Below are 15,391 nucleotides of genomic sequence, written 5' to 3'. Positions count from 1 at the left end.
TTGACATATTAGTAAAGACAAGATTAAATTGAGAATAGTGTGATTGTTGAAATTGTGATCACTTGACGAGAGAACAGCGAGAACAGCGCGTGCAACCTATCATTCACAACTAAAGGTGCCAAATAACTCTAAATCTAGCATATAGGACCTGGTTTTTAAGTGATTACTTTTACGCTCAACACAGCCACTTCATATGCACACTTGCTCTGGAATGGGAAAAATGTCCTTTCTATTTTATTCAGCTAAGTTCAATTAAATAGTTCTTACTATACAATCATATAAAATAATAGCACAGGACTTATAAGCATATCTTGTCTGCTAAATGAACAAGCCTACATCCTATGGCATGGCGCGTAGCCAGATAACATACAGTAGGCCAACTCATCTTCTTCTGAAATACATTTTCTTCATATCATAATGGTTCTTTAGACCTACCTAAAAAATGTGTGGATTTATTGTCATGGTGTACATTTTTAAATAGATTTTATTAGACTTTCTTCAATGTTGATGTTCCAAAGATGTGCATCAGCTGCTTGTATGTGGCTTGTAGCCTATCCGTGGAGCCCTGGAAATGTTAGATGTGTTTCTGTTTGTTAACGGTCAGTTACCGTGAGACCGGCAGTCTTTTGCATGACAAGAACCGGCTGACCAAATTCCATGACCGCCACAGCCCTATTCTGCAGTTCCCTTTATGACGTGACGTTTTTGTAAGGCGATGCCAAAGGCAAATAAATGTCCATCTTTGGATGGGCAATAAAGTGATATACAAATATATTCCATAAGTCTCATGCATGCCCCTTGGCCTTCATCCCTGACCCCTCTCCTCTACCTCCCCAGCAGCAGAAGCCGTTGGCCACCAAACCTGAGAGCAGTACTTTAAACTTGCTGAGCACTCCCTCGACTGGAGGCACCGCCAAGCAGAAAGTGCCCTGCGACGGAGTGCACAGAATCAGAGTGGATTTTAAGAAGGACCATGACGTGGAGAACGTGTGGGCCACGGGCGGCCTCGGCCTCCTCACCTCCGTGCCAATCACCCCGCGGGTCATCTGCTTCCTCTGTGCCAGCAGTGGCAACGTCGAGGTGAGTCACGGGTGCCTCTTGCAAGCTCTCTCTACCAAGGTGAGGACCGGCTGGCCCCACTCTCAAAATGAGGGAAAAGGAGAGCTTCTTTGTATTTCAACAGAAGAATTTAATTGAATTTAAAGTGAGCTACTCATCTAACATAACATGGTGGTACACCCCCTGGACAGGACGCTAGTCTATCACAGGGTTCTACCGGACAGCACCAGCGGGCCCACTATGACATATCAAAGGCTACAAATGGGTTTGGACGGTATCCAGATTTACATACAGTTTCTGTACAGTATACGGTATTACCAAAACAATTTAGGCAACGAGGGGATTGATTGTCTCTGCTGTAACCAAGAAGCTTGATCTTGCCATCTAACCACTTAGCTAGCAAGTTGGCTAACCAAATGCATACCTGGAGCCCTGAGCTGGATATAATTTATTTGGCACATCTTAGATAGTCAACTTATTGTTAGTTATAAGCAGTGGTGTAGAACGCCCCCGTGAGGGTATTGATAATCATACCTTCGGAATATCTAAATACCCTAGTATACTGTATAGTATACAGCAACAAACACTCAGATAGCACACAGACCACATGGTTTAGACCCTTAGTGGTAGTCTTCAGGCAGTTCAAAGTGTCTGAATAAAACCTCTCTCTTACACACAGCCTTTTAGATCCACATGTCCCACTTTAATACCCATTTTTATTAATTTGACTGAAAAACTCCCCGCTGACTGTGTACTGCACCGGCACGCCTCCCTCCCTCTCCTTCTCCTCCAGTTTGTCTTCTGCCAGGTGTGCTGCGAGCCCTTCCATCTCTTCTGCTTGGGGGAGACTGAGCGCCCTCTGGAGGAGCAGTGGGAGAACTGGTGTTGCCGCCGCTGCCGCTTCTGCCACACCTGTGGCCTCCAGCACCAGAAGACTAAAGTAAGGCTCTCCCTTTCGAGTGATTTGAGTGTGTAACAAAGGCTATTTAGTGGTTTGGGACTTTGCGAATGCGTATTTGTTTGTGGTCATTTCTAGAAGTAGACCAGTAGCGTCAGTCGACGTGTCTTCTACTGCTTGTGGAAAGAAACACACGCATGTTAATCCACAAAGTTAAAGCGAAACATATTCTTTTGAAATCTCATAATGACACACGCCCTCATTTTCCTGAGTTATCAGATTGGAAGGGGATTTTCCAATATGCCACGGGGATTTTTCAGAAAATATTCATTACAAGAACCAGTTACTGTATCATGCTGTTTACTCCTCTTTGTCATTCTAATCAGGGTTTTGATCCAGACAAATAACAATGTATGTGTCCCAAATTGTTCCCTGTTTAGTGCACTACTTTTGACCAGACCAGGTCAAAAGGAGTGCTCTAAATGTTGACTAAGGTGTCATTTGGGACTCGTACCTTAACAATATCATGATGAAGGCCTTTTGGTATGCACTATTGGGAGGAAAACTTCCCACCGCTTGTCTAGCCTATGCTATATCATTATCCCTGTAATGTCTGGCTCTTTTCAATGTCTTCCACAAAGAGGTAGAGAGAGATTTCAATGGTACTTAGAGCTTCAATGTTTGTCTAATTACAAAGTCTGAGGCAAGATGGCAGTTAGGTTGCTAACTTGCTACTCTCCACCTTTTCTTCCCCAAGCAGCAACTTCTGGAGTGTGAGAAGTGCCGAAACAGCTATCACCCCGAGTGCCTGGGACCCAACCATCCCACCAGACCCACCAAGAAGAAACGGGTCTGGGTATGCATCACGCCATTCTTCTCCTGCTCCCTCCTCCAAGCAGTACAATGTGTTTTTTTTGTTAGTGGTAATCTGGCCAGCAGACCCAAAGGTTAGGGCTAGGCATAGAGATCGAAATTGGAGAAGTTTAGGGTAAGGTTTAGACAGGTTAACAGCCTGCCTTTTTGTTTAACCATTAATTGTCATTGAATGAATTTGTCATGAATTCTCCCTCTGTGTCCTCGTTGTGTCCAGATCTGCACCAAGTGTGTTCGCTGTAAGAGTTGTGGGGCCACAAAACCCGGGAAGGCCTGGGACGCCCAGTGGTCACATGACTTCTCCCTATGTCATGACTGTGCCAAACTCTTCGCTAAAGGTGAGTCACAAGCAGGACTATAAATAATCAATTTATGTTGGTGACTCTGGTGCTCCCAACTTAAAATTAGGAGCAACATGTGGAATTTAGGAGCACCCAGAATCTTTTTTACACAATTGATAGAGATTCAGCCTGTATTGGGCCTAGGTAAATTCTAGATACTTTTTGAAGCACATATTTTTTTGCCCTAGAAACGAATATGTAACACTCTAAATACACGTTTTGTTTATTATAAAAGCTTAAACGTTGATACGAATACCTGTCATTGAAATGAGTCTTGTGGAATATTAGGTTTCCACATTGTGTAAAATAACTATTTTCCTATTGCGATACATTACGTTGAAAATGGTACATAGTCTCTTCAAAACATCAGGTTTGTGATGACAACATGCAAGAGATCTGTCTATCATTGACGTCCTGAAGAAGCCATCCCTTTTCCTTTCTGTGCCCCCAACCAGGTTGTTAGCCAGTCAATGAGGTAACATGACTGAACAAAGTGTAAACAAATGGTTAACAACGTCCACCCGTGAGTACTTTTAGAACTGCCCAACACGTAGTTTACGAATGTATAATGCGGCCTCGGCGAGCTGCTATAGGAATATTAAAAATGTTGCACCATTAATATGGGTCAGCTCTTGACCTGGTTGGGCTAGAGGCAAGCCGTTTTCGCTGTAGTAGTGGCGCAACCATGACGCTAACGAATAGGCACTCGCTAGTTTCTCTAGGGCACTTGGAAACAACGATACATGGAAGCCCTGTCATTACTACAACTATTTTTCTGGGAGATAACAATAAGTCACACAGTGCTCCCAAAGTAAAACATGGTCGCACAGCAAAATATTTTGTCACACGTGTGACCAAATTGAGACCTCTGGTCTCAAGTAATGTAGAATGATCTAGCTCTACAGTACTCGGACTATTGTCTCACTGTCTACATCTGTAATTGACCAAGGAAAATGTCAAAAGCATTCATTAGGGGGGCACATTGATATATAAAATGTTTTGCTACAGAAAACAATGTTTCTAGTTGGCAAAGTCCAGGTAGTCCCTTCTGGTTTCAGTCAGTTTTGTCCCTAAAGAACATGACCCTGGCATCTGTCTCCTCAGTACTATGAGAAGGGTTGAGTAGGGTCTGGGGAGAGATTTTTCTTCTATGACCCAACGACTTGTGTTTTCCAGGTAACTTCTGCCCCCTTTGCGATAAGTGCTATGACGAAGACGACTACGACAGCAAGATGATGCAGTGTGGGAGGTGTGACCACTGGGTCCACTCCAAGTGTGAGAACCTCACAGGTTAGCGGGCGTTCTTGTTTCACAACTCTACTCACGGGAAACAATGCCGTCTGTCTGTTTTTCAACACCTCTCCCGTTATGATGTGATACAGATTTGAACTCGGCACCGTTCTCTCTCTTGGCTGCTATATGTTCACAACTTAGGGGTATTATATTTAAATGTGTTTATCAATTTCAACTTCTGTTGATATACCCAAAAACACTTGTAAAATGCCTTTCCATAGTCATATACTCGGCATGGATCTGTTGTCAACACTTTTGATACTGAGAATTGACCAACCAACCGATACATTAGTGTAAAAAGTCAACCTCCTCTCTGCTCCCTTGTCTCCCACCACCAGACGAGATGTACGAGCTGCTGTCCAATCTGCCAGAGAGCGTGGCCTACACCTGCACAAACTGTACGAAGCGCCACCCGGCCGAGTGGAGGACGGCCCTGGAGAAGGAGCTGCAGGGCTTGGTGCGCCAGGTCCTCACCGCACTGCTCAACTCCCGCACCTCTACGCACCTGCTCCGCTACAGACAGGTGAGGAGAGAAGGGGATATCGGGTTGCATGTTTTGGGCCAGGAGTTTTTCCTGACCATGTAACTTCACCAGGGAAAGACTTAAAGCTCTGGTTGTGGGGTGTAACCTGGCCAAGTTGTTCCTGCTGATGTGACAGGGTCAGGAAAAACTCTGGGCCCTGGATTTTTGGCTATAACTAGGGCCTAGAGTTTGGTCACATGACCAGGAAAAACACCTGGCCCAACAGATTAAACTGTGGCAAAAAGTATGTCAACCCTTTGGAATTACCTGGACTTCTGCATAAATTGGCCATACATTTTCAGTCACCACAATAGACATACAGTCTGCTTAAACAATGAACACAAACAATTATATGTTTTCATGTCTTTATTGAACACACCGTGTAGGTTGGAAAAAGTATGTGAACCCTTGGATTTATTAACTGGTTGACCCTCCTTTGGCAGCAATAACCTCAACCAAATGCTTTCTGTAGTTGCAGATCAGACCTGCACAACAGTCAGGAGGTATTTTGGACTGTTCCTCTTTACAAAACTGCTTCAGTTCAGAAATATTCTTGGGATGTCTGGTGTGAACCTCTCTCTTGAGGTCGTGCCACATCTTCTCAATCAGGTTGAGGTCAGGACTCTGACTGGGCCACTCCAGAAGTCGTATTTTATTCTGTTGTTGATTTACTTCTGTGTTTTGGGTCATTGTCCTGTTGCATCACCCAACTTCTGTTGAGCTTCAATTGGAGGACAGATAGCCTTACATTCTCCTGCAAAATGTCTTGATAAACTTTGGAATTCATTTTTTGTCGATGATGGCAAGGTGAGGCAGCAAAGCAGCCCCAAACCATGATGCACCCTCCACCATAGTTTACAGTTGGGATGAGGTTTTGATGTTGCTGTGCCTTTTTCTCCACACATAGTGTGTTTTCCTTCCTTCCAAACAACTCAACTTTTAGTTTCATCTGTCCACAGAATATTTTGTCAGATTCTCTTTTGCGAAATTCAGACGTGCAGCAATGTTTTTTTGGGGACAGCAGTGGCTTCTTCCGTGGTGTCCTCCCATGAACACCATTCTTGTATAATGTTTTACGTAACGTACACTCGTCAACAGAGATGTTAGCATGTTCCAGAGATTTCTGTAAGTCTTCAGCTGACACTAGGATTCTTCTTAACCTCATTGAGCATTCTGCACTGTGCTCTTGCAGTCATCTTTGCAGGACGGCCACTCCTAGGGAGAGTAGCAACAGTGCTGAACTTCCTCCATTTATAGACAAGTCTTACCGTGGACTGATGAACATCAAGGCTTTTATAGTAACTTTTGTAACCCTTTCCAGCTTTATGCAAGTCCACAATTCTTAATCTTTGGTCTTCTGAGATCTTTTGGTTGAGACATGGTTCACATCAGGCAATGCTTCTTGTGGATAGCAAACTTAAATGTTTTTTTTTTTTTTTTTTTTATAGGGCAGGGCAGCTCTAACCAACATCTCCGATCTCGGCTCAAGGATTGGACTCCAGGTTAGCTGACTCAATCAGCTTTTGGAGAAGTCATTAGCCTAGGGGGTTCACATACTTTCCCCAACCTACACTGTGAATGTTTAAATGATGTAGAATCAATATAGACAAGAAAAATAAAATAATTTGTCTGTTTTTAGTTTAAGCAGACTGTCTATTGTTGTGACTTAGATGACGGATCAGATCAAATTTTATGACCCAATTTATGCAGAAATCCAGATCATTGTAAAGGGTTCACATACTTTGTCTTGCCACTGTACATATTTTCTTTGTATGTCTGTGACATGTTAGGAGAGCAAATGGATCAGATGTGTTTTGTAATTTGACTGTCTTCCCTCCCCGCTATATCTCCATCTCTCGCTCTCTTTAGGCTGTGATGAAGCCGCCTGAGTTGAATCCCGAGACGGAGGAGAGTTTACCAACACGTCGCTCCCCCGAGGGGCCCGACCCCCCAGTCCTGACCGAGGTCAAGCCCCCCAACGACTCCCCCCTCGACCTGGAGTCGGTGGAGAAGAAGTTGGCCACCGGGCGCTACAAGTCTGTGGTGAGTCTAAAATCACATCCCACTCATGTGATCTCACAACTTGCACTTTGAAAAACGCATTCAATCAACTGCCCCGCAAAAGCATCTGTTGTCTCAGTCCATTTCAATCCTTTCATCCCATCAGCATCCACCCAGCATTGTGTGAGAACAGGAGCTATGTTTGTATGAGTGCAGAGCCACATCATCCACAGACACCTGAGTAGTGGCATGAATGCTCATCCCCGGGGAGCTCTCTTCGCTCCGAGTTCAAACGCAGTTCACGGTCAGAGAGAGGGATGAGATGGAGGGCAGTGTGTCACTCACTCAGTGTGGTGTTTTCTCTCTTCTCTCTTTCAGCTTGAGTTCAGTGACGACGTAGTGAAGATCATCCAGATGGCCATCAACTCAGACGGCGGGCAGCCAGAGAACAGGAAAGCCAATAGCATGGTCAAGTCCTTCTTTATCCGGGTGAGGAGATCCAACAGGAATTAACCTACAGAGAGCTTGCTCAGCCTCCGTTTCAGTAGTATGCTGAAGAAATATATAAACGCAACATGCAACAATTTAAGATTTTACTGAGTTAGTTCATTTTTAGGTTTGTATTTTTATTTAACCTTTATTTAACCCCTAAGGAAATCAGTCAATTGAAATAAATTCATTAGGCCCTAATCTATACATTTCACATAACTGGGAATACAGATATGCATCTGTTGGTCAGAGATACCTTTTTTTATTTTTAGGGGCTTGGATCAGATACCCAGTCAGTATATGGTGTGATCACCATTTGCCTCATGCAGTGCGACACATCTCCTTCACATAGAGTTGATCAGGCTGTTGATTGTGGCTCGACAATGGGCCACGGTATCTCTGTGCATTCAAATTGCCATCGATAAAACGCAATTGTGTTCGTTGTCCGTAGCTTATGCCTGCCCTTACCATAACCTCACCGCCACCATGAGGCACTCTGTTCACAACGCTGACATCAGCAAACCGCTCGACCACATGACGCCATACACCTGCTCTGCGGTTGTGAGGCCGGTTGGATGTACTGCCAAGTCGGTAGAGAAACATTCCATTCTCTGGCAACGGCTCTGGTGGACATTCCTGCAGTCGGCATGCCGATTGCGCACTCCCTCAACTTGAGACATCTGTGGCATTGTGTTGTGTGACACAATTGCACATTTTAGAATGGCCTTTTATTGTCCCCAGCACAAGGTGCACCTGTGTAATGACCATGCTCTTTAATCAGCTTCTTGATATGCCACACCTGTCAGGTAGATGGATTATCTTGGAAAATTAGATGCTCATTAACAGGGATATAAACAAATTTGTGCACAATTTGAGAGAATTAAGCTTTTTGTGCATATGGAATATTTCTGGGATCTTTTTAATTTCAGCTCATGAAACATGGGACCAACACTTTACATGTTCCATTTATATTTTTGTTCAGTACGCTAGTATTCACCCTGATTTGACTCCACTGGTAGACGGGCTGCTTCTCAAATGGTAGGGTAATACTTTTGACCAGGAGCAATGGGGTTCTCGTCAAAAGTAGTGCACTATTTAGGGCATCCCAGACTGTACCTTTTTTTTTAAGGGCCCAATGTATCTGTTTTTATCTCCATATCAAATCATATCTGTGTAACAATTTAAGTACCTTACTGTGTTTTTCAATTAAAATGGTAAAACACAGAAAAAGCTTCTTAGCCAAGGGCAATTTCTCAAGCAAGAATTTGGCTAGGAATGTCAGCGGTCTGAGTGGGGAAGGGGAAACTGAAAATTAGCTGTTATTGGCAGAGAGGTTTGGAACTCTTATTGGTCTATGAACTAATTTACCGCATGGCGACATCACCATGGATGGCCAAAACTCCATCCCACCAAAACAGGCTGACATGTCAGGTGGTCTTTTCAAACCGCTCTTACACTAAAAGGGCATTTTCATCATTTTCACAGTATTACTACAACCTCATAGTGTAGAAATGTATATATAACACATGCAACTCAGGTTTTTGACTGCAGTGGGCCTTTAACGTCTATTTTCCCCGTCTCTGTTGCAGCAAATGGAGCGCGTATTCCCTTGGTTCAAAGTCAAGGAGTCCAGATTCTGGGAAACGCACAAATTCTCCCCCAAGTGAGTGTTAACAGCAACATATCAATGAGATTACACAAGAGACTAATAGATCGGTACACATGCTGCCTGTCGCATTAATGATTCATATTGAAATGACAAACTGAATTATTGTTACAGTAGATTATGACTCAAGATATAGCTTATATCTTAAGTGAACTTAACTTTTCAATGTACTCTCTGATACTCCCATGCGTTGTAGGCCTCTATGTATCTGTGTAAACACTGACAGACCTGCTCGAGGAGCCAAGTCCCATCTGAATGTTTAGATCTCTTCTTGCCATAGATCATGAATTGTGCATGCTCCCACTTCCAGTGTGAGAAGGGGGGCCAGCCCGTGTCCCTTTTGACATAATGAGCTTTGAACACTCCTCTGTGGTCGCCCTGCGGTTTTAGCAGCGCTGATTTTTAGTCCTGCCTTTCAACCCCATTTGTTGATTTAAAATATTTAAAGTGCGTGTAGCAGCTATTTCTCAATGCCAGAAACGCATATAGTAACTTGGAACACCCCTAAGAGAACATTCCCAAATCAAAAACGTATCTTGATTTTTTTATAATACTGTAATATTGTTCTAGAAGTTTGGTTTGAGGTTTTCTCCAAATCAGCTCTAACTACGGAAACAATCCGACAAAGCCCCGTGGTCAGCATTGCACAGTGAGGAATTAAAAAGCCAAAGCAAATTAAACACTTTGGCAAAAAATGCGATACATTTGTAAGAATGAGGCGGACAAATTGGGCGTCTACTCGTCAATCTGCGAGGCACAACGATGGAAGGGGAGCTTCAGCGAAGCATTGCTTTTGAAAGTGGATGCTGTCCCTACCAACAACGTGGCTTATAAAGTATTACAACAGCCAGCAGAGAGCATTATTCAAGGATTCACCGTGTAAGTGAAAGAGCTAGCTTATTACAACCAACTAATTCCAGCCTGACCGCAAAAATGGAAGAGCCAAGTGGAAGGGGGAGAAAGTAAGGAACTTGTCTGTCAGCCCTGCATTAAAGGCAAAAATTGGTTAAAGAAAATGGTGATAAATAAAGTGTACCAGTTTCATTTAAGGACCCAAAAATTGACCGCTGCTCCATACAGGTTGCAGAAGAGTTTAAGAGATTTTCGATGTACCGATTCCATGGTTTATGAACTGATACACAAAACAATGCTGGATTCAAAACTTAATTTTTCAATTTGAATTATTATACAAAATTCTTGCAGTAATGATAAATGGGATATTAACCTTCCCAGATCTGCAGATTTTCCTTTGATGAGACTGAATCATTAGGTCATTTTGTTTTGGTACTGTCTGTATGTAGCTTCTTTTTGGTTGCAGGTCCAGGAATGGCTGAAGAATTGCAATGTTTACCTGGAACTAACTGCAAATAGCACTGCTGGGTAATTAAGTCAGTCAATCGATGAATAATACTCTTATCAAAAATTTTGCTTTAATTTACAAAATGTAGAATCTATGAGAATAGAAAGGTTCAGAACTTTTGTGAAACAGCACAGTTGAAAAAAGGATGGGACTAAAATCGAACACAACATAACTATTGTAAATGGTACTGCATCTGTAAAATGTATACAGTATGTATAAGCTGGAAGTAGAAGCCTAAGTGTTGTTGTCCATTAGTTTACTCCAATTAGGCAAGGGATCAAATTGTATTTTACCTGCGCCGAATACAACAACCTTAGAATGAAATGCTTACTGACAAGCCCTTAACCAACAATGCGGTTTTAAGAAAAATAAGTTCCGCTAGCGGAACCCCTCGCAGACAGCCAATGAAATAGCAGGGCGCCAAATACAAATCAACAAATCTCATAAATCAAATTTCTCAAACATACAAGTATTAGGCACCATTTTAAAGATAAAAATTCTCGTTAATCCAGCCACAGTGTCTGATTTAAAAAATGCTTTACAGCGAAAGCTCCACAAACGATTATGATAGGTCACCACCAAGTCACAGAAAAACCGAGCCATTTTTCCCGTCAAAGAGAGGAGGCACAAATAGAGAGAAAATGAATCACTAACCTTTGATCTTCATCAGATGACACTCATAGGACTTCATGTTACACAATACATGTATGTTTTGTTCGGTAAAGTTCATATTTATATCCAAAAATCTTATTTTACATTGGCGTGTTACGTTCAGTAGTTCCAAAACATGCAGTGATATTGCAGAGAGCCACATGAATTCACAGAAATACTCATAATAAATGTTGATGAAAATACAACTATTATACATGGAACTTTAGATACATTTACGTCATTTAGCAGACGCTCTTATCCAGAGCGACTTACAAATTGGAAAGTTCATACATATTCATCCTGGTCCCCCCGTGGGAATTGAACCCACAACCCTGGCGTTGCAAGCGCCATGCTCTACCAACTGAGCCACACGTGTTGAGGATCAGCGTGGCAGATGTGATATTGCCTACCCTTACCACCTGGGGGTGGCCTGTCAGGAATTCCAGGATCCAGTTGCAGAGGGAGGTGATAGTCCCAGGGTCCTTAGCTTAGTGACAAGCTTTGAAGGCACTACGGTGTTGAACACTGAGCTGTAGTCAATGAACAGCGTTCTCACGTAGGTGTTCCTTTTGTCCATGTGGGAAAGGACAGTGTGGAGCGCTACTAAAGGCACTTCAACAAAGTACTGAGTGAAGCGTCTGAATATTTCTGTAATATTTAAGTGTTTTTTTTTATGGGTTGTTGTGTGTAGACTGAAGGGGGGAAAACAATTTTAATCAGTTTTAGAATAAGGCTGTAACTGAATACTTACTGAATGCACTGTATATTAGTTACTAAACAGAACCAACTACATAAATATCTGATGGGGTCCATTATCTGCTACCGTGGCCTTTTTTGTGTTTTAGCTAATTAAAGTTGTAAACCCAATCTAGTGAGTCGTTCAGAAGGTTATAAGCGGTTAGATTATAATTTACATTTTGGTTTGTCTGCGCTCTTGAAAATGTACCAAATGCACTGCTTTGAGGTATAACAGTTTGAGAATTATTGCAATCTGTGTTAGACCCTGTTCATATGTTGTTGCTGTACTTGAACTACTGTGTTCACTGATCTAAATTGACATAATTGGTGAAATCAATGCAGTGGAAAAACTTGCTTTCACCAATTAAATGTTAACACTTCAAGAGTGGAAGGATGCGTTTTATAAAGGTTTCAAACCGGGTCTGAGTCTCTACCTGTCTGTTTCTCTTGCAGCAGTGGCCTCCTCCCCAACGCCGTGCTGCCCCCCTCCCTGGACCACAACTACGCCCAGTGGCAGGAGCGCGAGGAGATCGCCCGCGCCGGGCAGCCGCTCAGGAAGAAGATCATCCCGGCCCCTTGCCCCAAGACCCCCGGAGAGCCCTACTCCCCCCCTCCGCCCCGGCCTCTACCTCCTCAAACACCCCCTATGCTCCACGGTGAGTCTGCTCAACACAACTATAGGGCAACACCTAGGGACAAAAGTAGTGCACCTTTCCCTATATACTATATAGTGAATATGGTGCCATTTAGGTTACACACCTACACTAAGTATTTAATGGATACACTTTTTGATACAGTTTCAGTTGCAGGAAATGATGTGTTTGTGGCTTGCATTCTTGTCTCTCTCAGACCTGAGCTGTGAAGACAGTCCTGAGCTGCTCCCACCCCCTGGCGTCAGCGACAACCGCCAGTGTGTGCTGTGTCTCAAGTACGGTGATGATAACACCAACGTAAGTCAAAGTTGTGCTTAGCACCACCTTTAGCAGTCGCGATTAGTCGTGGTACAGCTCTTGATCGTGTTCTTTGTGCTTGTGTCTGGTTCCAGGAGGGCGGCAGGCTGCTGTACATCGGGCAGAACGAGTGGACCCACGTGAACTGTGCCCTGTGGTCAGCCGAGGTGTTCGAGGATGACGATGGCTCTCTGAAAAACGTCCACATGGCCGTCATCCGAGGGAAACAGTTGGTAAGACTGATAAACCAAAATACCTGTTTGTACGAGATGTACAGTGCTTTCGGAAAATATTCAGACCCCTTGGCTTTTTCAAAAAAAATTTTTTTTTACTTTACAGCCTTAGTATAAAATTGATTAAAACAACAAAAAGTCCTCTGCAATCTACACACAATACCCCATAATGACAAAGCGAAAACAGGTTATTAGAATTTTTCTAAATTTATTATAAATGAACTTATTTAGATAAGTATTCAGACCCTTTGCTATGAGACTCAATTGAGCTAAGGTGCATCCTGTTTGCACCAAGACACTTCCCGGGGTAGGCCACCTGGCCAAAATCGGGGGTGAAGGGATTTGGTCAGGGAGGTGACCAAGAACCCAATGGTCACTCTGACAGAGTTCCTCTGTGGAGATGGTTGTCCTTCTGGAAGGTTCTCCCATCTATGTAGCACTCCACCAACCAGGCCTTTATGGTAGAGTGGCCAGACGGAAGCCACTCCTCAGTAAAAGGCACATGACAGCCCACTTGGAGTTTGCCAAAGTGCACCTAAAGGAATCTCAGACCATGAGAAACAAGATTCTCTGGTCTGATGAAACCAAGATTGAGCTCTTTGGCCTGAATGCCAAGCGTCACGTCTGGAGGAAACCTGGCACCATCCCTAAGGGTTACGCATGGTGGTGGCAGTATCGTGCTGTGGGGATGTTTTTCAGCAGCATGGACTGGGAGACTAGTCAGGATCACAGCGAAATGTAGAGATCCTTGATGAAGGATTTTGGGCTCCCGAGTAGCGCAGCGGTCTAAAAAACTGTAACTCTGTGCAAGAGGCATCACTATAGTACCTGGTTCGAATCCAGGCTGTATCACATCCGGCCGTGATTGGGAGTCCCATAGGGCGGCGGCGCACATGGCCCAGTGTCGTCCGGGTTTGGATGGAGTAGGCAGTCATTGTATATAAGAATTTGTTCTTAACTGACTTGCCTAGTTTTTTTAATAAAGGTTAAATAAAATAAAACATTTAAATGTTTAATGAAACCTGCTCAGGACCTCAGACTGGGGCAAAGGTTCACCTTCCAACAGGACAATGACCCTAAGTACACAGCCAAGACAGCGCAGGAGTAGCTTCGGTACATGTCTCTGAATGTCCTTGAGTGGCCCAGCCGGAGCCTGGACTTGAACCCGGTCAAACATCTCTGGAGAGACCTGAAAATAGCTGTGCTTCAATGCGCCCCATCCAACCTGACAGAGCTTGAGATGATCTGCAGATTAGAATGGTACTAACTCCCCAAATACAGGTGTGCCAAGCTTGTAGCGTCATACTCAAGAAGACTCGAGGCTGGAATCGCTGCCAAAGGTGCTTCAACAAAGTTCTGAGTAAGGGTCTTAATACTTTTGTAAATGTGATATTTCTAAACCTATTTTTTCTTTGTCGTAATGGGGGTGTTGTGTGTAGATTGGGGGGGATTTTTTTTAAAAAATACAATACTTTAGAATAACGCTTTATCGTACATTTTTGGGGGGGAAAGTCAAGGGGTCTGAATACTTTGCGAAAGCAATGTTTATTCTTAGTAAATGGAGATTATTTTGTATGTATAGTGTATATTAATTTAGTACACCCCTTAAAATTTGTGGATTCGGCTGTTTCAGCCACGCGTTGCTGACAGGTGTGTAAAATCGAAAGCTAAGCCATGCAATCTCCATAGACAAACATTGGCTGTAGAATGGCCTTACTGAAGAGCTCAGTGACTTTCAACGTGGCACCGTCATAGGATGCCACCTTTCATCAGTTCGTCAGTTGGAGCAGTGGAAATGCGTTCTCTGGAGTGATGAATCGTGCTTCACCATCTGACAGTCCAACGCACAAATCTGGGTTTGGCGGATGCCAGGAGAACGCAACCTTCCCAATGCATAGTGCCAACTGTAAAGTTTGGTGGAGGAATGGTTCATGGTTAGGCCCCTTAGGTCCGGTGAAGGGAGATCTTAACGCTACAGCATACAATGATATTGTAGACGATTCTGTGCTTCCAACTTTTGGGAAGGCCCTTTTCCTGTTTCAACATGACAATGCCCCTGTGCACCAAGCGAGGTCCATACAGAAATGGTTTGTTGAGATCGGTCTGGGAGAACATGAAGGGCTGCACAGAGCCCTGAACTCAACCACATCAAGCACTTTTTGGGATGAATTGGAACGCCGGCTGCGAGCCAGGCCTAATCGCCCAACATCAGTGCCCGACCTCACTATTGCTCTTGTGGCTAAATGGAAGCAAGTCCCCGCAGCAATGTTCCAACATTTAGTGGGAAACCTTCCCAGAAGAGTGGAGGCTGGTATA

At 43.6% G+C, this 15,391-nt stretch overlaps 1 protein-coding gene across 6 annotated transcripts in view; it reads left to right on the top strand.

The window, feature by feature from the left end:
* kmt2a (lysine (K)-specific methyltransferase 2A) overlaps positions 1-15,391 on the top strand; it is a 51,224-nt gene that overhangs the window by 21,625 nt on the left and 14,208 nt on the right. Inside the window, exons 9-21 of one of the 6 annotated variants that reach the window (XM_071356628.1) lie at positions 838-1,080; positions 1,853-1,999; positions 2,718-2,813; positions 3,048-3,168; positions 4,348-4,461; positions 4,803-4,987; positions 6,436-6,489; positions 6,857-7,030; positions 7,367-7,477; positions 9,067-9,140; positions 12,346-12,548; positions 12,742-12,842; positions 12,938-13,075. In XM_071356628.1, the coding sequence (XP_071212729.1) occupies positions 838-1,080; positions 1,853-1,999; positions 2,718-2,813; positions 3,048-3,168; positions 4,348-4,461; positions 4,803-4,987; positions 6,436-6,489; positions 6,857-7,030; positions 7,367-7,477; positions 9,067-9,140; positions 12,346-12,548; positions 12,742-12,842; positions 12,938-13,075 (1,761 nt within the window). Of the gene's footprint in view, positions 1-837; positions 1,081-1,852; positions 2,000-2,714; positions 2,814-3,047; positions 3,169-4,347; positions 4,462-4,802; positions 4,988-6,435; positions 6,490-6,856; positions 7,031-7,366; positions 7,478-9,066; positions 9,141-12,345; positions 12,549-12,741; positions 12,843-12,937; positions 13,076-15,391 lie in introns of all 6 variants that reach the window. The other 5 variants (XM_071356627.1, XM_071356626.1, XM_071356631.1 and 2 more) reach the window with 5 other exon arrangements.

This window comes from Salvelinus alpinus, chromosome 21, assembly GCF_045679555.1.
Source record: "Salvelinus alpinus chromosome 21, SLU_Salpinus.1, whole genome shotgun sequence".
Lineage (NCBI taxonomy): Eukaryota > Metazoa > Chordata > Actinopteri > Salmoniformes > Salmonidae > Salvelinus > Salvelinus alpinus.
The sequence above is the reverse complement of the archived record's forward strand: the minus strand, read 5'-3'. Positions and strand labels throughout refer to the sequence as shown.